Consider the following 25,136-nt stretch of genomic DNA (forward strand, 5'->3'; position numbering starts at 1 on the left):
CTGAAGCTTAACTAGTTTTCCTGTATAATCACTATCTTAATATTTGCAAATAAGAAAATTGTATGTCCACACACACCGTACTAGTCATTTATTCCCCATGATCAAGTTTTTATGCATAAATGTTTGTCAAAAGAATCTAAAAAAATCTGGTCTTGAGTCTTGGACAAAGAGCTCTTGAACAAAAGAAAACAGAACTGAACAGTAATAAGTTTTGACATGTTTGAATTTCAAAAATAAAACATTGAATTCTTTTGTTCTTCTGAAGCTCTTCCAATGATTTTCCAGAAGTCTTTGGAGAAAACCACAAGTATTACATTTCCTCCCCTCCTGGTTATTGTAACCTTAAGCAGACTTGAAAAAATGAACAGTTGTGTCAGGACAGAAGCTACTACAAAGTAGTCTTGCTTTGACTGCTCTCACTGGAGAGATTCTTGTCTGTTTTTTAGAAATGAAGACAGTCTTTCAAACATCACGGTGAGCATGCTTTCAGTAAAGCTGAGATTAGATTTAATGGTGCACATTTATTATTTGTTAATGTCCTGTGCGTGTTCATTGAAGAGATTTAGGGTGAGATTTAACTCATGTTTTTCAGATCATTGAGGACAACCCGCTGGGCTCTCTGTGTCGTGGCATCCTGGTGCTCAATACCTACAACGTTGGTGTGTATTTTCTGATGCTTATATATGGACTCCTGACCTTTCTCTGTTGAGTAGACTCTTTTATGTTTAGCAGGAGAGATTTAAAAAAACCCAAGTCAAACCCTTCAAACATCTATTTGTAATAATATAGCCAGCAAAATTAATATGTTGAAATTTTGTAATACTAAATGCTGCAATAAATCAACAATGACACCTTAGAAAGAGAGCTGTTGGATTTCAGTATAAATTTCTTGCTATGGTATTACCTAACAGTGAAAATGCCACAAGGAAAACACAAAAAGCCTTTTGTCTTCATTCTGGAACCTAAGAACCCAGAAGATCCATGTGTTGAGTTTGCAACTGATAAAGTAGAAGAACTCTTTGAATGGTTCCAAAGTATCCGTGAGATCACTTGGAAAACAGCAGAAGAGGTATTGCTGCAAATTTATGTGTTGTTTTAATAATGTACTGCTATAAATTTATAATAGCTTTTGTCTTTAGCCGCCCTATACTGCTAAATGTTGCTTTCACATGGTCCTTCAGCCTCTTGCATATTGCTCTTTGTTTTATTGCTGCTGTGCATCTTGTTCCACAATCTCTCTGGGGAATAGTACATGAATTAGCATTTTATGTCCATTGATGTTAACAGGAGTTTTCCAGCAGAGTTCTGTCTGTGTTACACCCTGTCCCTCAGTGAAGTGTGCTTGGTAGACCAGAATGGATACCACTACAGTTTTCCTTCTGGTCACACTGGTTCATCCCAGTGTTAAGCAGCAGGAGCTCTGATGTCAGACTGTTCTTTTCAGAGCTGGGAATCCACCAGTGAGGATGTGTGAGATCTGAGCTGCCATTCCCTAAGCTCTTCTTATCCTCTTTGCTAACTCTGTTTTCCAGTGATTGCAGTGGCACTGATAGAGGATTGTTTGGCTAATACTTAATTTGTAACTAATTACCACATTCTGGATTTCCCAGTTCTTCAATAGTAGTAGGCCAAATACTTGCCTAAAGATTCAAGGATTCTGCCTAAATTTAGCTTCTATATCCCTCTACTGCCACTTAAAGACATTCTTCAGGACTTGCTTTTCCTGATCTGATGTACTAATTTACCTCCCTGTAATCTTTTCTAGTATTTAAGAAGTCTCTGATTTGACAGAAAGTCCTTACTTTGGCTGTGCTTAAGGATATTCTTTCTTGTTGTTGCTTTTATTTACCTTTTATTGTTAAGTGGGTGATATGGTTGATGGAAAATGTGTTTCAGTATCGTGTTGGCTCATGCTGTTTATCTGTCATATGGAATGGAAGTGCTCTGAGGGTCGTCCTCATCCTATTTATAGCGGACAAGTTGATGTCTCAAGCAGAGGGTTGTAAATACAGCAAGGGGAGAAGCAACAGGAGCTGTTGACCTCTTGTTGGGGGAGGAGGGATACAGTTCTTGTGCCAGGCTTTCATTTAGAAGTAAAAATGAGAAAAAGAGAAACATGACCTAAAAGAAGTGTCTCCAAATTGAATGTTTTTATGCTACAACAATGGGTCTTCAGGAGCCTGGCAGCTTTTTCTCTCTTCATACAGTTGGAGAAGTATTAAACAGTCTGTGTTCAAAGATGCTTTAAAACTCATTTCTGTTCAGTTGGGAGGCTTTTCTCACAGCGTGGCCTCTACAAAGTTCACATGATAGACTGACTGCTGCCTGGGGAGGGGATGAAGAGGAGGAGAGGCCCTTGTTGCCAGTCAGTTAAGAGGCTGAATTTTGGGGAAGGAAGAAGCACACTGAGTTAAGAGTGTGCTGCAATGTGATGTAGGGGGATTTTTAAAGGAGTTTGATTTTGGGCAATGTCTATTATGCACAAAAAACAAAACTAAGCTTCATGTCTCTTGTAATCTCTGCTCAGTACTGACACTTGCCATGCTCCCTGCAGTGGCGGTTCCTTGCTCCTCTGCTTGGTTCTCTCTAGAGGGTTCTGGCTAGAAATGAGCCCATGTCACCAAAGAGTGATCTTTTGCTGCTCAGAGCTCTGGCTACTGTTGAGTAATGTCTGGGAACTGTGGTGGATCACTAAGTCCAGTGAGGTTTGTACAGCTTTTTCCCAAGGTTATTTCCAACACTAAACACTACATTCCTCTTTGTTTTTCTTAGACTTCAATGTATAATCTCTGGTTCAGTGAGATATTCTGGAAACCCGTGGCTTCCTAGTTCTGATTTTCATTCCTTTTATATTTGTCTTGTTGAGGGAATTCTTTTGGAAGGCTTCCTGATTGCTGCTGCTTCATGATCTTTTGTGCCAAAGCTAATCACTGTTAGGTATGGGACTCTTCTGTCGTGTTTTATCCTGTAGCTGCTGCTTCTGCCTGAAAAGCTCCAGCCCAAATGTCTCCACTCAGGACACGTCTTGCTGCTTTCAGCAGTTCCCATCTCTGCTGGCAGGGCTCACTGCTCAGCTTCCTCAGAGCAGGTGCTTGCAAACGTGGAAGTTGAGAGAGTGGCTTTGGCACTGGGGATTTCAACAAGATTGCACATAATTTTCCATCCAGAACATGATGGGTTTGGTGCACAAGTAGAAAACGACATTGGAATGATGCTCAGAGGGTTTGTATTTCACTGTTTGGGAGTAACTAACAAGACTTAAGTTCTGCCAAGGATTATAAATAGACACAGAAACACTTTACTACCCTTTGCATTTTTTCTGCATACATTTGCATTTATATGAGGTGTAGGGTTAAAAATGTAACTAAAAATGAGTTGAGTAGAGCCCCATTAGAAGAAAAAATAAAGTGTTGCCAGGATTTCAAGCATGACTGGTCAGGGAAGAACTGAAACCCTTGCTTATAAAACAACACCTTTCTCCCCACCAAAAAGCCCCTTAAAAATACATCCCCAACTAAACCTCACCATTTGGTTATTGTTCTCTGAGCTGGATCTGAAAGTGTATTACATCTGTGCACGTGTATAAGGTATCAGGTAGGAATCTGGGCACCAAAGAAGGCATTCATCAGAGTGCACTCTGGAGCTACTGTGCCATAATACTCAGTGTTCCTGTAATCTAAAACTTTGTTATGTTTTCCAGGAGAACAGGAGGAAATACTGGGAAAAGAATCAGTTAATTGCTATTGAATTATCCGATCTAGTAATCTACTGCAAGCCAACAAGCAAAACCAAGGACAATTTAGGTATTGCCTTTAATATTACATCTGATTTTTACCCTTTCTTCTATCTTTACAGATGTTAGTTGGGATTTTAGGTCTGAAGATAAAACCTGTCCTATTGGAAAACAAAGTTCTGCTTCACCCAGGCAGTTTTCAAAAACAACTTTGAAGTTGTACACCAGGGAACTTGGTGCTGTTCATCTGTCACAAAAGAACTGTCACAAATTTTAATTAGTTAACTGGAGACACCCTCTCAGATAAATATTCCATGGGGAAGCTCACTAGTTATGTGTCAATTGACTTTTTTGAGATTAAAAACTCTGGCTGAACACTTGTGATTTGTTTGTAAAAAAACCTTCATAAATACGTTTACTGTGCATTTTTTAATTTTACTGTAAGAACATGTTTGCCAGGACTAAGCTGTTGGAATGATGTATGGCTTCATAATATAACTAGTGCAGCTGTGCATTCTGACACTGAAATATGTACTTTTTATTCCATGTTTTTGTCATTCCTGCTGGAGAAGCCAGCAAATGTGCCCTTTTTCTTTAAGTTTCTTCGCAAATGTTTTTAATAAGCTGTCACTGCATTTAAGACATTATAATTATAGTAATTTTTTGAGACATTGGCTAACCCTGGCTCACCCTTTCTTCTCCCCATTTAGACCCAGGAAAAGATGTCTCATTTAAATATGTATTATAGTGATCAGAAGTACATTATTAGCAATGATGAGATGAGAACATGACTGCAAGCTCTTATCTGCCCTCCTGTAAATCATGTGGCAGGAAGGCAATTTTAACTTTCAGGCTTGATTTTCAACCACTTTACTGTGTCTGCCTGAAAACAGTGCCAATTATTGCATTAAACAACAAGGCAAAACAAAGTAAAACAAAGTAAAACAAAGTGTTGGTGAAAATACAGTATAAATGTCCATTTCTTCCTCTGGTAACCACTCTTCTTCCTCCTGCTCTGTGTAGACAATCCTGATTTCAGAGAAATCCGTTCTTTTGTGGAAACCAAGGCAGAGAGCATAGTTAAGCAGAAGCCACTGGAGTTGTTGAAGTACAACCTGAAGGGCCTGACCCGTGTCTATCCCAAAGGACAGAGGGTTGACTCATCCAACTATGACCCATTTCGCCTCTGGCTTTGTGGTTCCCAGATGGTGGCTCTGAACTTCCAAACTCCAGGTAATTTTCCCTTGGAAAAAGAATCTAATCCACCTTCTGTTTTATTGTAAATGAGCTCCTTTATGGCTCTTCTGGCTTTCTAATCACCATCCTAATTATTTGAACTTCTCTGCAAGAAGCGGTGTTTGAAGTTTGCTTTTTAAAGTGTGGGTTGCCATCCAGAGCTGGGCCCCAGAAATAGGTCTCTAAAAGCCCTGTCTCTGAGCCTAACTGCCCCAAGCCCTAAAAGATTTATTTCAGCTTGATCTCTTTGTGGTAAGCAAACAGAGATACTTCCAGTGAGTTTCAGATGGATGAATGGCTGTGCAGCCACAAGAAAGGCTGCAGAAAGTATTCAATTTCTGGTGAGGGCCAGCTAGTCTGTGATTCACTGCTAGGAAGCTAATTGGGGATGGAGGTGGGTTTTTTTGGGATTAGAATTGGTGAAAAATGGCCTGTCTGATTCAGTTACTGAAGGAACCGAGTCTCCCACCTTTGCAGCTCTTTCTGATGAAGTGGTGACCAGAAAGAATGGCAGAGTGGAGCCATTAATCTGATATTTCCTTAGCTTTTTCCAGGGGATCTTGTGTTGAGACTGTGTAACTCTCTCCCCAGATAAATACATGCAATTGAACCATGCCTTGTTTTCCCTGAATGGACGCACTGGCTACGTGCTGCAGCCAGAGAGCATGAGAAATGAGGAGTATGACCCAATGCCAAATGACTCCAAGAGGAAATTGCAGATGATTATGACAGTGAGGGTAAATCTCTTTTATAAATTATGGTTTTTTTACAAGTCATAAATATCTATAAAACTAAAAATAAAGCCATTATGTTTCAGAGAAAGATCTGACAGATTGTCAAAATACTGTTTTAAATGTCAGTGTGTGTGAGAATAAAACTAACTTCACTGGTTCCTGAAAAGAAACACATGTCTTTATCATGCTAATGAAGAATGTGCTGTAGGATTGAAAACACAATCCTGGGGTGATTTTGTGTAATTGCAAATAAATACATCAAATGAACTAACTTGAATTTTCAATCAAATGAATTCTTACTAGAAGGGTCATACTGGAGATTGATTAGCAGCAAACTAGTTCAGGGATTTTGAGTGTGCAAGAAAGATATTTGTAATGAAACACAGAAATTAAACAGAAAACTTAATAAGCTGACCCTCCACTTCATATGTAATACACTGTGACTTAATCTGAATGTCATTCTCATTTTTCTTCAAGAGATGAGTTTATCTTTGGAAAATGTTGCCATCTTGACTAGGTGCCAAACAGGGTTGAACTTGTTTCTGTTCTCAGTTGCTATGCAGCAAGACAGGTTCTTTAAAAGAATGTTTTCTGAGAAAGTAGAAACACATTAATTACTCTTCACTACAGTTTAAAGGTGATGTAAACAGGGCCTGTGAATGCAAAGCAGAAATGTCTTGAAATGGGTATGTAATAAACAAGATAACAAAACTTGTGCTGCAGGCCTGGCCTGGAGCTGCACACTGTGTGTAAAGAATGTCAGCTACAGTGTCCTTATTTTTTTTCTTTTCTTACAACGAAAATCGTTGAGTTACCCAGACTCTGGGAGGTATTGTTATTGGCACAGATAATACATGCAAACATATTCAAGAGAGAGAATGTGTGCTTTTCCATGTTCTGGATTTTCCCCCTCTCTAGTTCTGTAGGCTGCCTTCTGTTCAGCAACAACAATGCCAAGTTTCCTTTGGACATGGTTATATTTGCAGTTGCTTTTGCAGGTTTTAGGTGCTCGTCATCTCCCTAAACTTGGGAGAAGCATCGCCTGTCCCTTTGTAGAGGTTGAAATTTGTGGGACTGAATATGACAACAACAAATTCAAGACAACAGTTGTGAGTGAGTATCTGTGCGTTTCTGTGTTGCAGGAATATGGTTCTGCTTCCAGGGTACTTAAATAAAGTGAGCAGTGGATGAACATTATAGGAGGAGTAAGTTAACTATAGTTCTGGACTGATGAGTCACAAAGGCTTGTTCCTTTGCTTATCTTGGGGCCTGTTAATTTGAGAAACTTCATTGTATATTAAATTTAGAAAAAACAGCACTGTTGTGGTTTGGGGGAAAAAAAGTCCTATTCTTTTATGTTGTTGCCCATGCATAAGTTTGTGTATTTGCATATTTTGAAATAATTACTGTCTTGAGAATGCCTCCAACAATGCTGATCAGTTCCCAAAAGTCTGGCCCAAGTGGGGAGTTACTACTGTGAGCTCCAGACTGTGTTTATTTAAACTGAGGTTCTAAGACTGGCACCCCCTTGGAGACAGCTTGGGTGTATAGGGCTGTAAAACAGTTTAACTTGAAATGCATCAGAAGTTTGATCAAAGCTTAGTCCTGGGGAGTTCTGGGTAAGGAATGTGTTTGGTGTGCATGAACTTAAGTGTGCTGAAATGGGGCAGTATTTCAGCCACTTCATATTCCACCACTTTGTGTTTCTGGATGCAGCAGTGTTCCTCTAGGAAAAACCAGGCTTTGATTATGATTATCCAAACCAGTGATACCAGTGGCAAATAAACACAGCATCAGAAGCAGAATGTGCATTGTGGCTTCTCAGTACTTCAGAGAAGATGATTGTGATTTAAACTTTCTGTGGGAAGTGACCAAGACTTTAGAGAGCAAACTTCTTGGCTGTGTCACACATACCAAATCTTGGTGTTCTGTACATAACTACAAAATTGGACCAGTGCTTTTCCTGCTTTCTCTTGGATATGGAGCATGAGGCTTATGAACATGAGAAATTAATTAGCTTTTTCTTTTTATTACAAATACATGTCCAAGGGGTTTGATATGTTTGAATACAAATAATAGCTTTTCTTCATGAATTTTCATCCCTGCCAAGTTTCCTCCCACCCCCACCACCAAGTAAACAAATACAAACTTTCTGAAGCAAGGTTACAACATCAGACAGATGGTAAATAGGATTTTTGGGCTTCTGTACCCCTAGAAAATGTCCTTGGATACACACTCATATGTGAATGAAGTGAAATTATTGCTTCATACTGCAAATGTTTCCTTTTCATTACAGATGACAATGGCCTTAATCCAATTTGGGCACCTTATGCAGAGCAAGTGAAATTTGAAATTTACGACCCAAATCTGGCGTTCCTGCGCTTTGTTGTTTATGAGGAGGATATGTTCAGTGATCCCAACTTCTTAGCACATGCCACTTTTCCCATCAAAGGAATCAAATCAGGTGAGATCTGGTTATAATGAGGTACTGCTGAGCATTATTGAACTCTGCTTTCCTCTCTGATGCCAGACTCCCTCCTGCCTCAATGAAGCTCCTTCCTCTGGCTTTAGTTTTCAAGAGCATGTGAAATCAGATTTTTCTCAATTTTGCCAGTCTTGCCTTTTGCTTTTCTGCAATGGCCACAGCAGAGCCTGCTCTCAGCAGAGGAGCACCTGAGCCCTGAAGAATGTTCAAAGTGTGCACCATTTCTGTAACTGCAAATTCCCCCTTGATGGACTCTGTAACTGTTTTGTTTTCCTTCCCCCTGCCCAGGTTTTAGGTCAGTTCCTCTCAAGAATGGCTACAGTGAAGATATAGAGCTGGCCTCACTTCTGGTGCACTGTGAGATGCAGCAAGTTCTGGTGAGAAGCACTGGGGTTTGTTGTGTGCACTCAGTGTGTGTGTTACCAGTTCTTTGTGCAAACCAGGAGCTGAGGATTCAGTTTTCTGTTCTGTGTCTGATGTGGTGTTGTCAGGCATTTCTTCTGCAGGTACTGGGGAAGACAAATAGAACAAATTGAGTTACTCTCCCTCTGGGTGGACAGATTACACGGTTATTAAAAGAAATAATGCACAAACAAAGCCTCATTACCTCAAATAGTTTTTGCTGTAGCAGCATGGTCGTTATCTTTCCTTGTTAACTGACTGATGCCATGCAAAGCTAGCTAAAATCAGCTTTAGCTTCATAGATTAATCTTTTTTTTTAAAGGTCCTACATAAAAAGAAATCACTTCAGCAATAGAAGATAGTAATTTCTCCCAGTATTTCATTAAAATAAACAACCCATCAAGTAGAAGACTTATCTGGTTCTTAAAGAACTGCTAATCTGCTCTTTTTAAGCCCCTCTAAACACCTACTTGAAATAGTAGTATTTTAAAAGACATAAGGGAAAAATAACGATGCTCATGAATGCAGGCATTAAAGCAGCTGATCTGTGAACAGTGTTTATTGGTGTTCCAAGGGTGCTGCTGTGGATGTTGATTTGTAGGATATTTCTCAGACTCTTTCTCAGTAATACATTATGTAATTTAAATACACTTGTGATATGATGAAAGTTTCAGGGTGCTTTCCAGCACCCTTCTGATGCAGATCAAAAAAAAAAAAGTTCAGCTTCTTATTTGTAGTCTGTCAACCCTTTCAGGCCCACGCTGCACTTCACACCAGTTACATTATTTTTCTGATTGAAACATCAGCTTCTATGAACTCTTAAGTCGTTACATCTCTGGAGGGATTTGTGCCTGCAGTTGCATACACTGAACTGGAAATTTCTGAATTCAGTCACATTGTTCTTCCCAAAGGAGTGGAAGCCTTTTTCAGACATCCTTTGTGGAGGTTTTTACGAAGTCACCTGATGTAAAATGATGTGCAATGACAGTGTTTGAAAGCTATGATAGGTTCCTATAAGCTCTGTGGGCCAGCCAGGGGTTCTGAGAGCAGGAGGATTGGAAGCTGAGACAAGAGATGTGTGTGTGAAGAGGAGACCTCTGTCCTTCCAAGATAATATTTAAATTGTTCATATTTCATGGACTCAGGTCTCACAGGGGAGGCCTGGTAAATGGCTGGTTTTGGGTTTGCTGCCTTTGAGAAAACTGACAAAGTCACCATGGCCTAATGCTGAGCATGGACATCACTTGTGGATACATTGCAAATCCATCCTGCCGTGGTTTCTCTTCAGGAATCCAGATCATTATTTGCCTGGAGCAGGAGCAGCTCTCAAAGTGTTGTTCATAGCAGCAGTCTGTCCCCCAATCTGTCAGCACTGACTCCTTTGACAGTAGCACATTTCACACTCTAGAATCCCCTTCTGCTTGTGAAGCCAAATGAAGATGCAGCTCAGCTCGGTGTTTTTACAATGCCTGCTGGTAATGCAGTGGCAGAACAACTTCCAAAACCTTCCTTTTGTTTGGCAGCCTGCAACAAACCCAGACTCACCACAGTTGTCAACTCCAGAACTTTTGCCAGATCATTCAAGAGGCATCAGAAAAGATCAAGGCTGCCTCTGTTCCTCTGTTTCTTTTTAGAAGGTGATGGCCTTCCATAAAATAATACCATTTATTAACAGGCCTGTTTATATACAGAGCCCATCTGCATGTGCTTGGAGATGAAATACAAAATTATAATAAGGAATTACAGATGGCTGTGGAGTTTATCAGGAATAATAAAGCAAAAATATAGACATAAGCATGAAACATTTGTGAATTAGTATCTGAGGCCTTACTTAGTTCCTGTACAACTTTTTTGATATTGTAGGAATCATACTATACTGAGGTGGTTATTGTACTTAAAGGCATGTCTTATTTGCTTGAAAATTGATTTACTTCCTTCAGAAAGTGATGCATTTCTTCAGCTTTTTCTGACTGCAGTCAGCCTCAATGGTGCATATGTTCTTGACTTAAAGACTGAAGTGGACATCTTAAAATGCAGTTTAAGCTGTACCTTTTTGGATACATTTATTAACAAGAACCAACAGTGGTACATAGGCATCTTGATGATTACACCTGCAAATTGATAATTAGCAATCTGCATTTCTGTTGTGATTTGAGAATACAAAGTTTCCTTACCCTTTACAAACAAAAATTAAATAAATCACCCTTTAAATTTTAATCAGCAGCATAGCTCTGAGGCTGTTGCTCCAACCTATGCCTGCATAGGAAAGTGTTTCAGGAGGAAAAAAGGTTTAGGAAAGGATCTTGTTGCTGTAAGTGAAACCCCTTGGGTATGTTGCTAAGCTATCATTTTTCCTAGATCCGGACTGAATGCAGAAAGAGGCATTCTTATTAGTATGCTGCCTCTGAAAATGTTTGGATTTATTACATTTATTGATTGCATGTCATTTCTTGTAGAAGGAGTATCTTGTTTTGCTGCTGATGTGAAAATTAAGACTTCAGTCCTGCCAGTTCTATTCCCCACTAGTAACTCTATAAAGAGGCAGCTTTTGCATCCAAAGTTTTGAAGTATTAAAATAATTTGAAGTCCTAAAGGGAATCATGATGATTGTTTATGGTTGTGGAATATTTTGAGACATTCTACTGTGGGCCACAATAGAAACTCAGACCTACTCAGTTCCTGTGCAAGTACTGAATTGCCACAGTTATATAGAATTGCCACAGTTATATAGAAATAAAGGATCTGTCCTTCTTTCTTGACCATCTGAGTACTTGCTGCTGTAAAGGGTCCTATTTACCAGTCAGTATTTTGACATTTAGTCTTCATTTCAATAGAAAGTCCCCAGTATTGTCACTTTGTCACCTGATACACAAATATGATGGAAGAGCCCAAACCTAAACATTTTAAAAATGTATTTTTAATATTATTATAATCTGATAAACCATCATGATGCACTGTTTTCTGTTCTTTCCTCAACAGACTAGTGTGCTCTGTTAGGGAAAAATATTCTAATGGAAGTGTTTAGATACACAGATTTTGTGACCTATGCTAGAATGTCCCTGATGTCCCTGTCAGAGGATATGGCTGCTCATACTGTGAGGCTGAGGGGGTTTTTTAGTGCTTTCTAAGTTACTTTGTTTCCAGAAACATTCGAGACACATCCTATCAAACTAATTTTATAAAACATTCTATGCAGTTATTCAAACATGGTTAGGAAAACAAACTCATCCCCCAAACTCGGTTGATTCTGTGTCATTTTGGAAATGTGTTTTACCAAATCACCTTGATTCCCAATGTTCCTTTGAAGGAAAGTGAGGAAGAGCTTTATTCCTCGTGTCGGCAACTTCGGAAGCGCCAGGAGGAGCTGAACACCCAGCTGTTCCTCTATGACAGCCACACCAACCTCAGGAATCCCAACAGGGATGCTATCCTGAAAGAATTCAACGTCAATGAGCACAAACTGCAGATTTATCAAGAGACTTGCAACCGCAGGTGGGTTGATGATCGTTCTCCCTTCCAAGGCAGCAGGATCTAGGCAGGATTTATGGTAAGGAAACCTCAGACTTATCAAAGGGAACATCTAAAGAGTGGTGAGGGCAGAATGAGCTCATCTGGAATGAGGAAGGGCTGTAGAGAAGCCAAGCTGGGTCTCAAGCCACTAGAGGCCAGCAGAAGCTGAGGAATGTGTGTTCAGTGAAATCTCAGTTGCAGGGATCAGTGACAGCTGTAATCCTGTCGGGTTTTGTATCCCTCTCTGCTGCTTTCTTGGAAAGCCTGGAAGTATATAAAGACAAATAAATAAACCTCTTCACTCTTGCTACACTATCAGAGTTATGTCCCTGGAAATGTCATGCACATATGAGATATGTGGAAACAGATACACAAACCACAAAAGATAAAAGCAGTACTGAGTTCTAACAGCACAGCATTGTCAGTGCAGCGTCAGTGCATTCTCCAGAGCTCAGGGGAAGGTTCCTTCTCCTTTGCTGCCACCTTTGGGCTGGGTGTGAGGGAGATAGAGGGAGGTTTCATGTACCAAGAGGAAGTTTTGAGTAGATCTTAAGACTTTAAGTATTCTTGCCCTTTTTTGTATGTGCTGAACAGCTGCACGAATCACTCATTTACTCCCTTTTATTGAGGGGAAAAAATTGCAGAGCTCATTGCTGATACATTACTTGCCATTGGTATCCAAGTACATTGAATTTGGTAGCCTGTTTTCCTCTGAGAAATTCCTATTAGGCTTGACTTTTTCCTTTTCCTTTCTCTTAAGATTAAGGGAGAAGAAAGTCAGTAACAGCAAATTCTACTCGTAGAGCCCATCATTCTTTGATGTTGCTTTATGGTGCAATTCAGGAAGAGATGAATTTATCCTGGTCATCCTACTCAGTGACAGTCTCATCACGTGGAATGACTGGAAGAAGAGAAGGAAGAGGAAATATGGATTTCCTTTATAACTTCTTATTCTAAGAAAAACTGTTTTACCACCTAATAATTTATATTCTGTACAAAGCATACCCTCTGTGTAGGCCAGAACTTCTGTGTATTCAAGATTTTTAAAACTTGAGGATGTGTAGTTGGATGGACCTCACTTCTCATTATCAATACCTGAAGTACAAATCATCTCCTGTATGTGGTTAAACAGGCTGTAGGTAAGACAGTCACACAATTTGCATGCATGGAATCACAGCACTTCAACAACCTGGCTCCTCAAGATTAACTAGTAGTGAGCTTTTAATTTATTAAATGCTGTAAAAGCACTTCTACACCAGCATTGTCATGTTATGTATGTTCCAGTCCTCGAGATAGCAGATTGTGCTGCTGATACTGTATAAAATATTTTGGGCAGCTATTGTCTCTTATTAAACATTTTCTGTTACATTTTCAAGAACAAGATATGTTAATTTTGTTGAAAGCAAATACCCTCTGGGTCTGTAGTTGTGTTTTTCCTGTTGAACTCTCTTTAAAGGTTTAAGAAAGGAGCAATGTGTGAACCTCTATTCATAGCCCCTGTGAACTTCTGTTCACAGCCTCGAGGCACTGGAAGGAAAAGATAGGCAGTAGGAGATATCTGTTTGTTTGCAGAAAGGGAAGGTATTTAAAATTCTGAGAATCACTTACTTTTGTACAGTATCATTTCTGCAAATCCTTTCAGCTGCTAATGTGCTTAGAAATGAATTTTTAAATGAACTGTCAATTTTTAATCTTGCAATCCTACTTAGACGATAGTCAAATGATAGTGTTCTGTAAATGTAGACTGTTTTCCCAAAATGTAACTAATCCAGGAATGATAGTGTGCACAAATATAAAGGTACATCCCTCCGGTACCTTTAATCAAATCAAGAACATGAGGCTGCAGATAAGCATATCTGTTAGATTAGCAAGTGTATATAATTTGTGTGTGTGTTGGTCCTTTGTGCTAGTGCTGTATTGTTCCCATCAAATTCCTGGTTGTCTTACCTCTGTGTGGGATGAGTTTTGCTATCTATATTCCCAACTTTAATGTTCAAATGTGTGCAGAGGAATTTAGTTTTCGAAGTGACTGCCTGAGGCACAAAATGCTGCTTCCACAGAGTTGTACTTCTGATCACAGAGGACTTGCACGGATTTGGGATTCATGGCCTGATGCAGCTGCCTCAGCATTTTCAATTTCTCTTGCTCCCCATGCTGTGACTTCTGTTGTTTCAAGAGGCACTTAATTGATGCCATTGTGCATTCACAGATGATGGTTTGAGGAACCCCCTTGAGGTTTTAGCTATTCTGTAAAGACAGTATTGTCTCAGAGATGAAAGTGTAATAATAGTGTATCCCACAATGGGGTGGCATTTGTAAATTTTTTATTATAAAGAAATTAATTACTAATCACCCAACTGAAAACCAGAGAAAAGTTAGAGACAATTCTCTGCTTTTCATCCTCCTCCCTGAAATCTCTTCAGTACCCAGCTGTGATTGACCTGTTCAAGGATTAGATGGGTGTAAACTCTGCTCATACAAAGAAAAAAAGAATCATATCAACCGTGGATTTGGGAGGTGGAGCTGTAACCAAGACTGCTGTATAGAGCTGGTGTTGTCTTCATTATCCAGGTCTGGATTGTTCTGCGTGTCAGAATTCTTTTCAAGGTCAGTTCCAGAGCAGACCCAGCCAAACTGTCTGTTTGTCCTGGCTTCCTCCTTTGCTGTGTGTATTCCTGACACAGCACAGCCACTGTGTGATGGACACAGGAGTGAGTCCCTTGTGCTGCTCTTGTGCAAATATTTAACAATTAGCTCATTTTGTAGCCCTTTGAAAAGTCCTGTGCACATTCTCCACTCACACGTAATGTCAGGAGTTGTAAGAGGCACTCCATCAGTATTTATACAAATACATTTTGTTTTACAGGAAGACTTTTCCCCAGACTTACACTGTTACACTGTGCAGAATGAAAATACTGCAGTGACTCTCCTGCTGACTTGCAAGTGGTGGGCAAGGCTATGTTCTAACTCTTCTCTTGGTTCTTGCATTCTGTGTTTTATCTCCAAGATCTCACCTCTCAGTTCTTCCTCGGGGCAGACTCTGTAGCAATTTTATCATAGTTGCAACTCTTTGAGTATTGAGAGTTTGAATGTATGTGCTAATTTTTTTAATCCAGGAGGGAAAACATTTATAAATTTTTGAGGTTAACAATTGTTAAATTGTTATATTCTTATTGAAAGTGTTTTAAATCATTGCAATAACTTATTTTAATAAATAATTTTTGATATCTCACGTTGATGTGAATGATGCCAGGTGCTTCTTGGTTAAGATAGCTCATAGAATTTCATGACTTTTGCCAGTCATTTGAAGCAGTGAGTTCTTATTGAAAAGTGATCTGCTGGTGTGATATGGTATGCTCTGCTAGAGGTTAGAAGAAAGGCATTTCTGTGTTTTTAAGATGAACTGACTTAATGATTATTTCAGTAGACATGGTTATGATTGCACTTCTCTGGCTCCAAACACACAAGGCAGAAGGAAAAGGTCAAAGATCGAGTTTAACTTGTGACTCCAAACCAGCCTTTTTCAGTGAGGCACATACAAACTCCAGCTCCAGTGAGAATCAGATTTGTATGAGCTTGAACAATAAAATCTGAGCAAGGCAAAGATTAAATTTGTGTTAATTTGGAAGAACAGTAATATTGATGTTTACAAAAAATTTTTATCAGAACACTTTCTGCCTGTGAGGTTGCATGGGGAGAACTGCTACTGGGTGAATGCACTCTGTCTTTATGTGGTGATTTTTTAAATTGTTGGGAGTCTTGGGAACAATTTTTTCTCATCTTTTGCTCAAAATTACATGCTTATTGAACATGAATCCATATGAGGTGTCTGCAGCCTAATTCTAGAAGGTCATTAAATCAGCCAAATCACCTTAGCAAGTATTGGTATGCATGAGTTCTGGAGCCCAAAAAATTACTACATTTAGGTGTTTTGTTGCCTGTATTGTCACTTTTTTCCACCCCAACATATTTATGTATTTTTCTGTTGAAAGCATTTAGTTCTGCAGTTCTTTAACCTCGGGGATGGTGAAATGGTGTGAGCTGTGTACCAGCCATTAGCTTTGAGTTCTCCAAACCAGCTGGAAAAATCTGAATGTGGTGTGGAAGCTGAAGTGCAGTGGTTGAGTTGTGCTACAGTCATGTGTCAGCATTTTTAACTGCAGTCCAACTAGTTGGCTTTGTTCCAGACTGAAATTCCCTTTATGTCATGAGAAATAGAAGTTAAATATAATGAAAATTACCCTTCAGAATCCGTTTAGAGATGAATTTATCTTCTGATCCATAATAGTAGTTACAAACATGGTCAACTATTAGTTTTAAAAGAATTTAAATTAAATTAAAAGCAGTTTAATTCATTGCTCATCTACATTTTTAGCTGTTACTCCAGCAAAACAGGGAATTGTGAGCCTGACTAAAGTAAAGCAGTAGTTCCCCCAACACTTGTGTACTCCTGAATTGCAGTTTAATCCCCAGATTCTTTTCAGTATAAAATTAAATAATTATTAAAAGTGTAAATTATCAGTGTTCAGGACCCTTTTCTCTGAAGAGCACATAGTGAATTATTAAATATGCCACTATACTTTGGAAAGTATGTGGGAATCAGTAATAAATAGAAAAAAGGGACATTTTGGTTGGGTCCCTTAGGAGAAGGACCTGTAAAAATCTGGTTTGATTAGGCATCTAAAATAAATATATTTAAGTACACATAAGAAATATAAGTTTTCATGTATATCTGGCAAATTTGGACCTTAAAATGCTGTGTCTGAGGTTAAGTAGCCGACCAAATAAACTTAAACTATTCACTTTAAACATCAGCATCATTCTTTATAGTGAGGCACCTATCAATTGTTCAGTAATTTTGAGGACTAGGAAAAACTGAATCTAAGCTATATTTTCATTTTGCTCTTTCAATTTTTAGGTCCATTTCTGGTAATTCAGTTTCAGGAATTCAGAAAAACAGGTAATAAATTACAATTTGAAAAGAGATACAGCCTTGAATTAATTACCCTAATTTACCGAGGTATTCATACACGAGGAGTAATGACAAAAACAGGAAAAAGGAGAGAAAATTCTCATTGTAAAATACTTCAAATAGAGCAGCTGTGACCATCTTTACAGGGATGGAATTTTCAAGCAATTTTAGAGTATCTCCTTTAGCCACAGATTCCCTGTTTTCCTTTTGGAAAAAGTAAGTGTATCCTTCACCTCTGCGGTGGTCAGAACTTGGGTTTTTTACTAGAAGGAGCTAATTGAGATGGAATTAATGAACCCCAGTGCACTGATGATGGCTCTGGGGTGTGTCCCCACATTAATTCCCTGTGCTGGAGCACACTCTTGGGCCATTAGGGCAAAACAGTGGCTCCTGCTCTGTTATCTGCGAGTTCTGTCCTTGACTCCAGGCAGATGAAAAGCTTCACGTGTTCAGCTCAGCTTCTGCAGCACTTCTGGTATTTGGGGTTTTGTTGGGCTATTTTTGTCTTGTCAGGAGCTGCTGCTGCTGCTGTGCCTCAAAAACTGTCCAGGGCCTGAACCTCAGCTGGTACTGACAGTGTGGATTTAGGATTCATGGCTTAAGGACCCTTCCACAGATGTTTGTCACTAGCCCCACCGTTGAGATAATTACAAATAGCAGTAGCTGAGTTTTGCTAAAAGATTGCAAATAGCAGAGAAAATTCCTCTGGGGCACAGGAGTTCAGTTCCCTATGTTAAAAACAATTTTTTACAAGACTTGGCATGAAAAACCAAAGCTGTCTCTGTGCAACAGGCTTGAGCAATTTCTTCTGCATTTTGGTTTTGTCTTCTGCTGGCATTCGAATTTTTTAATCTATTTCTGATAACATTGTGTCAAAGCCAGAGAACTTAAAGGGGAAAAGAACAAAGTGGTTTCTACTTGAAAAAACAGAGCTGTTGGAAAGAGAGCACCGGCCTGGCGCTTTCATGAGGTCAGGAATGCCTTTTTTCTGTTTTATTAAAAAGATTTCTTCTTTCTGCAGATGATGTTGTATATTAATGACTCCTGGAGAGTGGCCCTTGTGCCATCAGTGCTCAGTTGGAGGCACATAAGCTCTTTATGAGAGCACGCAACACTCCTGCTACACAAACAGCTTATTTGCTGTTAGAGAGGGGAAAAAAAAGTGAGTTCTCTCTTGAGCTGTCCCTCAAGCTAAGTATTAAATTTAGTTTCTTTCATGGTCTAGTTACTGATAGGGGAACGAGGGAGAAAAGTCAGATTTCAAGCTCAAAAATACAAAAAAGTTATCAAGAGTGTGGGCTGGGTTTTTTTAAGGTAAACTTATCAGGAAGAGAACTTAACAGTCAGAAAATAATGCTGTCTTCAGTCACCATGAACTACAAAAATCTGCATCTTCTGAGCAGAGGTGGCTGTGGATTTCTAGCTTGGTTCCTCTATTTAGGCCCTCTTGTTTTCTGAGAATCCTTTACCAGTGCAATGGAACTGCTCTGCTTCTTATTCAGTACTTCCCCATTTCAGCTGCAGCAGAGTTCAACAGAAGTATCTGGAAGCCACTAATAATTTTAAGATCTGTGTAGCTTCAGCCATTGAAATGGAAAGACTAAAGTTTAAAGAGAAGTTTTAAATTTTTGAAGGATTCTGCTTTTATCAAGGGGTACAGAAGCTGCAATGCTGATGAGTTAAGGGAAAACAACTTTGTGTTTAACATTTGAGTTGAAGTTTCTCAGTTTCTGTATTAAATTGACAGGGAATTGCATGGGACAGCAATGACCTGTACTTTTATAGTCTGATCTTCTAATCTTAAAATTCCACAAAATTATGAGTTTCCCTGTAGCAAGTTTTTATCTTCCTATTACAAAGCTGAAATTCTATTTAGATGGCGTCAGGTGTTAAAGAAATATTATTAAAGGCTGAAAAGTGTTTTATAAATAGTGAAACGTGAATACAATCACTCACCAAATGTCTTTGATGAATTATTTGTTTAACCATTCGATAATGCTGGGAAAAATCATAGCTTTTATTTATGAATGCACTTCAGCTGGCTCATTCATTTTAAACAGGCATATTTTACTGTCAGAAAAATCTACAGATCTGTGGTGCTTCAAGCACTTTGCTGTAATTTAGATTAAGCATGGTGTACTTTCCAGAAATGTCATTAGATATGAGAGTTAACTCAGGAAAGCATACCAGAATGTACTCCTGTAAAAACCCCATTTGTTTATTGTCTAGCAGTTTATCAGTTAATCTTGGTTAGGCATATATACATCCAAGCTGGGAAGCAGAACTGGGGTTTGGAATGTGATCAAAGAATAAGTTTATTCTCCTCTGGATCATGTAATACAAACTCTTTAGGAATAAAGGGCAGGGATCAGGAGTATAATTCCATTAGGGAGGAAGAGTCAGCTGAAGGACATTTGTTCTATTCTCTGTATTGTGCTGTTGTACCTGAGAATAAAATGCTGTTTGCAGCAATACTGAGCTTCATCTTGTTAGTGATCTGATCAATTTGACTTTGAAGAGAAAGCAGATATAAAAAATTACACCTTTTTACTTAGCAGTTCTGTTCCTTGGGGGATAAAGCTGTTATTTACCTCAATCACACAAATATGTATTTTTTAAAAATCTTTTATTACCTGTCTGTCAAAACCAAGAGTAAGCAGAGAACTAAATTCTCTCCTCAGCATTTCATCTTTCAGAGTGAAAATGTCCCTACAGATGGAAACCAGGAGACCAGCACAGCAACCAGCACCACGAGCAGTCCTCCATCCCTAACCAGGTGCATCATGGTGTAATTTCTTGGCTTTGATCCACATCCCTGGGATCTGAACCACTCCACCACTTCATCCAGGCTGTACTGCTGGGGCTTATAGCCCAGCTCCCTCCTGGCCTTCTCCATGCTGAAATAATGGGTGACCCCAGTTTTGTAAACCTCTGTGCGAGTGAGGAGGGGCTGGAAGTTATAAATGCGCCCCACGAGAAAATGAACTATTTCAGTGAGGAATGCAAAAAAATAGACAAGGGAGAGGGGAAGGCGCAGGGTTGGGAACTTGTAACCCAAACCTTCCACGAGCGGTCGGAAAAATTCAAAGTTATTTACAGGCCTGCCATCAGATATAAAATAGGCCTGGCCTGCAGCAACGTGCTGCTTGCTGGCTCTGAGGGCCTCGGAGGCAAGGACATGAGCCTGGACCAGGTTGTCCACGTGTACAAACTCTACCAGACTCAGAGGGTCTCCGTACACAAATTTAAACAGTCCCCTTTCAATGTAGCTGACGATTCTGGGGAGGTGCCTCTGCTCCCCAGGCCCGTAGATCCCTGCTGGGCGCAGAGCACAGGTCCTCAGGACACCTCTCCCATCTCCCAGCTCTGCACCGTTTGCCTCCAGCACCTTCATTTCAGCCAAAGATTTCGTTCGGGAGTAGTGATCAGGGTGAAGGTGCAGCGGTAGGTAAGGCAGAGACTCATCCCCATTTTCTATAATCTGGCCTCCAAATATCACGTTGTAGGTACTTGTATAAACCAGGCTCGACACCCCCCTGCTCCTGCAGGCCTGGATGACATTTTCTGTTCCTTTCACATTAACATCTTCTATAAGTTTTCTGTTCAGCTGCTCCCTGCCAGACATTCCATAGGAAGCGATATGGAATACGCAGATCACATCTCTGAGAGCCTCTTCCACTTCAGACAGGCAGCAGATATCTCCCTGCACGAACTTGATTCCCTCTGGCACCGTTTGAAGTGGCTTCACGACATCAAAGAGGATCACATCGACTCCCTTTTGATATATGGCACAGCCTAAACTGAAACATGACAGAAACCATGTGTTAGGATACAGAATGTGGTGCATGAAACGTCTCACCTGGAAGGGAGAGGAGACTATTAACTGTTTTTGTGCTGATTATTTTTCTGATGGGAGTCTTTTAAATACTCAGCCCCCTACTATAGGGAAGATTCAGCTGTGATAGTTCAGGTACTGAGCTGTCACACTCCATCAATACTTGGAGAAAAAAAAGAAGAAAAAGAGTCTGAACTGCTGTAAATGAAAATTCTGAAGAGAAATAACTGAAGTTCTGTCCCGTTCAGATCAGCAACAGCAACTTTCAGATGTGCAACTATTGCCAAATATTAAAAAAAAAAAGCTTTACTATCTTTATCTTACTGCTTTTGTGCCATCCCAGTTCTGTCAAAACAACAGGTTGGTCTTCACCGTTGTGTTTGAAATTTATGGAGGAGTGGGAGAGGCTTCTAAGCTGCTATGAATACTTTGCCACATGTCTACATTTTACTCCAACTCCCAGGTACTGACACAAGGTATAACTCTGGTGTTTCTCTTCCCCTTTCCTACATTTTTGTATTTCTATTGTGCTTTAAGGGCATGAGAGTGGAGGGAAGAGCCAAGCAGAAGTCAGATAGGCAACTTCTGAGATTTTTTTTTCCTTCCCCTGACTTGAAATTTACTTTGTTTTCTGGTCCCAATTGTGATCTCTCTCCCCTCTGTGAGCAGTTATAATCTAGGGCCCAAAAATGGGATTTTTTCTTTACATGGCCAGCTACAGCAAAGGAAAATGGATTTCACTGAAATGTTCACCTTATTAACAACTCTAATCCTAAACCACTGCTGTTCCTGAAAATAATATATTCTTGAGAGTTCAGCTGGAGGTGTTAATCTGTAGAGCTAAGCACATGAGTAACTATTTGTAGGTCAAAGGAAAAATGTGTGTACAAGTGTAGGCTTGTCCTCAGCGCAGGCTGACGATGGTGATCCTCCGCAGAGTGAGCACACAGGGAAATGTCTGCAAGGCAGCTGGTGCCTGACTTTTGGAAACGGGATAACAGCATTATTTACAGCCCCTGGAAACAGAGGAACTGGGTTTGATTAAAACTGAGACCCCGGGTGAACCAGATGAACTGGATCAGGTGTCTCAGGCCCACAGGTCTCCCTTTTACAGGTGGATTTTGCTGCCTCGCCAGCAGCAGCCTCTTACATGTACTCCTGTATGTATAAACTGGTTCATGCACTAACCGGAAGCCAAAATAACCTCCTCCTCCAGTGATGAGGACTCTTTCCTTGGCAGCGTTTCCTTCTTCCATCCTCTTTCCTTTCTCACTGCGTGCTGGAACTGACCTACAAAACACACCGCGAACACACTCATTAAAACCGATCCGCGTTCAGCACCATTCCCCTCGTTGTTCACGGATCGCGTTCACGCTTTGGTCGCAGCCCCCGGCAGGAGGCGATTCACGCCGGGCTGGCTCCAAAGGGAGCCTGTTCCGGAGGAGGGAGCGCTGCGCCGGAGCCGTGCCCGCCCCGGGTCCCCCCGTACCTGCGGCGGTGCCGGCGCTGCCCGTCCCTGCCGGGCTCCCGGGGCGGGGCCGATCCCGGGAAACGGAGCCGGGCGGGGCGGGGCCGATCCCGGGCCATGGAGCCGGGCGGGGCGGGGCCGATCCCGGGAAACGGAGCCGGGCGGGGCGGGGCCGATCCCGGGAAACGGAGCCGGGCGGGGCGGGGCCGATCCCGGGCCATGGAGCCGGGCGGGGCGGGGCCGATCCCGGGCCATGGAGCCGGGCGGGGCGGGGGCCGATCCCGGGCCATGGAGCCGGGCGGGGCGGGGGCCGATCCCGGGCCATGGAGCCGGGCGGGGCGGGGGCCGATCCCGGGCCATGGAGCCGGGCGGGGCGGGGGCCGATCCCGGGCCATGGAGCCGGGCGGGGCGGGGGCCGATCCCGGGCCATGGAGCCGGGCGGGGCGGGGGCCGATCCCGGGCCATGGAGCCGGGCGGGGCGGGGGCCGATCCCGGGCCATGGAGCCGGGCGGGGCGGGGGCCGATCCCGGGCCATGGAGCCGGGCGGGGCGGGGGCCGATCCCGGGCCATGGAGCCGGGCGGGGCGGGGGCCGATCCCGGGCCATGGAGCCGGGCGGGGCGGGGGCCGATCCCGGGCCATGGAGCCGGGCGGGGCGGGGGCAGCCGGAGATGGCGGCGGGGTTGCTCGGGCTGTGCTGCCCTGCTCGTGTGGGTTCATTCGGCGGAGGGCGATGCCCGTGCCCTCCTCTCGCAGCCTGAGGCGCTCTCCGGTGGGGCTCGGGGCTGAAGTCGGAGCCTTTCCCGTCCCGGTGTTTGTAGCGCAGCCCCGGCACGGATCCAGGCTCACCTACCATCACCCCCGAGTGCGAGAAGAGCTCGGGGTGTTGGGTGGGAGCTGGAGCTGCCCCGGCCCCGAAGCCCCCGTGCCCTGGGTGATCCCCCTGTGTGAGCAGCGGGGAAGGGGATTCTGCCCCTCTGCCCGCTCAGGTGAGACCCCACCTGCAGAGCTGCCTCCAGCTGAGAGAACTGGGGCTGTTCATCCTGGAAAAGAGAAGGCTCCGGGGTGACCTAATACTGGTCTTCCAGTACCTGAAGGGAGCTCAGAGGAAGGACAAGACTATTTGCAATATATGTAGTGACAGGACAAGGGGGAATGGCTTCAGACTGAAAGAGTAGGGTTAGATCAGATATTAATAAGAAATTCTTCCCTCTGAGGGTGGTGAGGGTGGAGCACAGGTTGCCCAGAGAAGCCGTGGCTGCCCCATCCCTGGCCTTGGAGCAAGCTGGGCTAGTGGAAGGTGTCCCTGCCCGTGGCAGGGGGGTGGAATGACATGATCCTCAGGGTCCCTTCCAACCCAAAGCATCCTGTGATTCCCTCAGGGTGTGCCTGCAAGTGTCACCCCAGGGTGGGAGGCTGCAGAGGTCTGGGACATGTAAAGGGGGCTGAGGAGCCCTTGACTCTGGGTGATTTGAGTGGACAGGGGAGTTTCTGGAATTCCTGCTGAACATTTCTTCATGGGAAGGGTTGTCAAGCATTGGAATGGGCTGCCCAGGGAAGTGCTGGAGTCACCAACCCTGGAGGTGTTCCAAAAATCACTGGACATGGCAGTGGTTTAGTTGACGAGGTGGTGTTGGGTCAAAGGTTGGACTTGATGCTCCTGGAGGTCATTTCCAGCCTTAATGAGTCTGTGATTCCCTGGTGCTGTGAAGGTACCACAGCTGCCTTTGAATGCCCTTCCGTGCCTGGGAGGGCCGTGTCCTCAGAGCACCTCCCTGGATGAAAGAGGCTGTCCCACATCCTGCTGTGTTTATTATGAGCCTGAACCACGCTCACAGGAGCCTGCTGTGCCCCGTGCAGAGGCTGAGATGTTTCTGGCAGTGGGAAGACACTGCCCAGCCCTGCCTGGCTCAGCAGAACTGCTCCCGAGTTCAGCACCAGCAGTCCCAGCTGTCTGCAAGAGAGAGGCAGAACAGGAAAACAATGAGAAATTACACGATCAAAGTCTGGCTTGTGGTGTATTCCATTTTTCATTTGCAGAACTGAGCCACTTGGGGAATGCCAGAGAGTGGATTCAGTGTCTTAAAACGCCACAAGTTTCTGTTTTGCAAAACCTTGACAGAAGTAGACGCAGTAGGCTCTGTTGTATTTTTGATGGATGGCTGGCAAGAATTAGGACTCAACAGATCCTAAGAATACTGCAAGTACTAAAGATTTTTTTTTTTTTTTAGCAATGATTTCCTGCTGGTGAACCTCTGGGACTCTTAATTAGAAATTTCAAGATGGAGCTGGTGCTGTACCTGTGGAGATGTGCAGAGTGTCTGGTGTGGAGGGCATCCCTCAGTCGTTGCTGATTTCCCTGTCTCCAGCAGGAGAGTGGGTTTGAAACAGCCTTGATGCATCCCCTAAGACACCACACAGACATATAATCAATGGTGTGTTCACAGAGGTAGAAGAATTCTAGCTCTCAAGCAGAAAAATCCCTTACATTCTCCTAAATACTGAATATAAAGATCCTGTATGGCTGCATATGCTTTCAGGATTTATGCCTAATCTTGAAGGTTTTGAGAATATTTTCCTAAGTGTTTAATCATCTGCCAAGTCCAAAAGAGTCCTGAACTTTCCCTGAAATCTGTGGACACAAACCTTTTTTTGACCTTTGAAGAGCCTTACTGAGATTAGGGCACTTTGTGTCTCTTTTGATCAAAGAAATTGCGTTTGAATGGAATATTGAAGGATCACAGAATATCTGAGGCTGGAAGG

General features: G+C 42.2%; 2 protein-coding genes across 4 annotated transcripts in view; one reads left to right on the forward strand and one right to left on the reverse strand.

Annotated features, from left to right (window-relative positions):
- PLCG2 (phospholipase C gamma 2) overlaps window positions 1–15,332 on the forward strand; it is a 55,771-nt gene extending 40,439 nt beyond the window's left edge. For all 3 annotated transcript variants that reach the window (XM_063410514.1, XM_063410513.1, XM_063410515.1), the window contains 10 exons: window positions 593–659; window positions 912–1,069; window positions 3,701–3,803; window positions 4,757–4,966; window positions 5,561–5,706; window positions 6,702–6,816; window positions 8,000–8,167; window positions 8,477–8,565; window positions 11,898–12,082; window positions 12,861–15,332. In XM_063410514.1, coding sequence (XP_063266584.1) covers window positions 593–659; window positions 912–1,069; window positions 3,701–3,803; window positions 4,757–4,966; window positions 5,561–5,706; window positions 6,702–6,816; window positions 8,000–8,167; window positions 8,477–8,565; window positions 11,898–12,082; window positions 12,861–12,903 — 1,284 coding nt within the window. In that variant the 3' untranslated portion in view covers window positions 12,904–15,332. The remainder of the gene's footprint in view (window positions 1–592; window positions 660–911; window positions 1,070–3,700; window positions 3,804–4,756; window positions 4,967–5,560; window positions 5,707–6,701; window positions 6,817–7,999; window positions 8,168–8,476; window positions 8,566–11,897; window positions 12,083–12,860) is intronic.
- A 4,349-nt stretch (window positions 15,333–19,681) lies between these two features.
- SDR42E1 (short chain dehydrogenase/reductase family 42E, member 1) lies at window positions 19,682–22,542 on the reverse strand. Its single transcript, XM_063410516.1, has 3 exons — window positions 22,397–22,542; window positions 22,096–22,197; window positions 19,682–20,872 (listed from the first exon to the last, which is right to left on the reverse strand). The coding sequence occupies exons 1-3, from the start codon at window positions 22,492–22,494 to the stop codon at window positions 19,765–19,767; spliced, it is 1,308 nt and encodes a 435-aa protein (XP_063266586.1). The 5' UTR covers window positions 22,495–22,542; the 3' UTR covers window positions 19,682–19,764.
- Between the last annotated feature and the right edge of the window lie 2,594 nt (window positions 22,543–25,136).

This window comes from Prinia subflava, chromosome 13 (assembly GCF_021018805.1).
Source record: "Prinia subflava isolate CZ2003 ecotype Zambia chromosome 13, Cam_Psub_1.2, whole genome shotgun sequence".
NCBI classification, from domain to species: Eukaryota; Metazoa; Chordata; class Aves; order Passeriformes; family Cisticolidae; genus Prinia; species Prinia subflava.

Excerpts from the sequence above, each read along its gene's own strand:
- SDR42E1 (XM_063410516.1), bottom strand. The coding sequence starts at position 22,494 with ATGGCCCGGGATCGGCCCCGCCCCGCCCGGCTCCGTTTCCCGGGATCG. Across the intron at positions 22,198-22,396 it reads CAGCGCCGGCACCGCCGCAG|GTCAGTTCCAGCACGCAGTG; the intron begins GTACGGGGGGAC and ends TGTGTTTTGTAG. Across the intron at positions 20,873-22,095 it reads GGAGGTTATTTTGGCTTCCG|TTTAGGCTGTGCCATATATC; the intron begins GTTAGTGCATGA and ends GTCATGTTTCAG.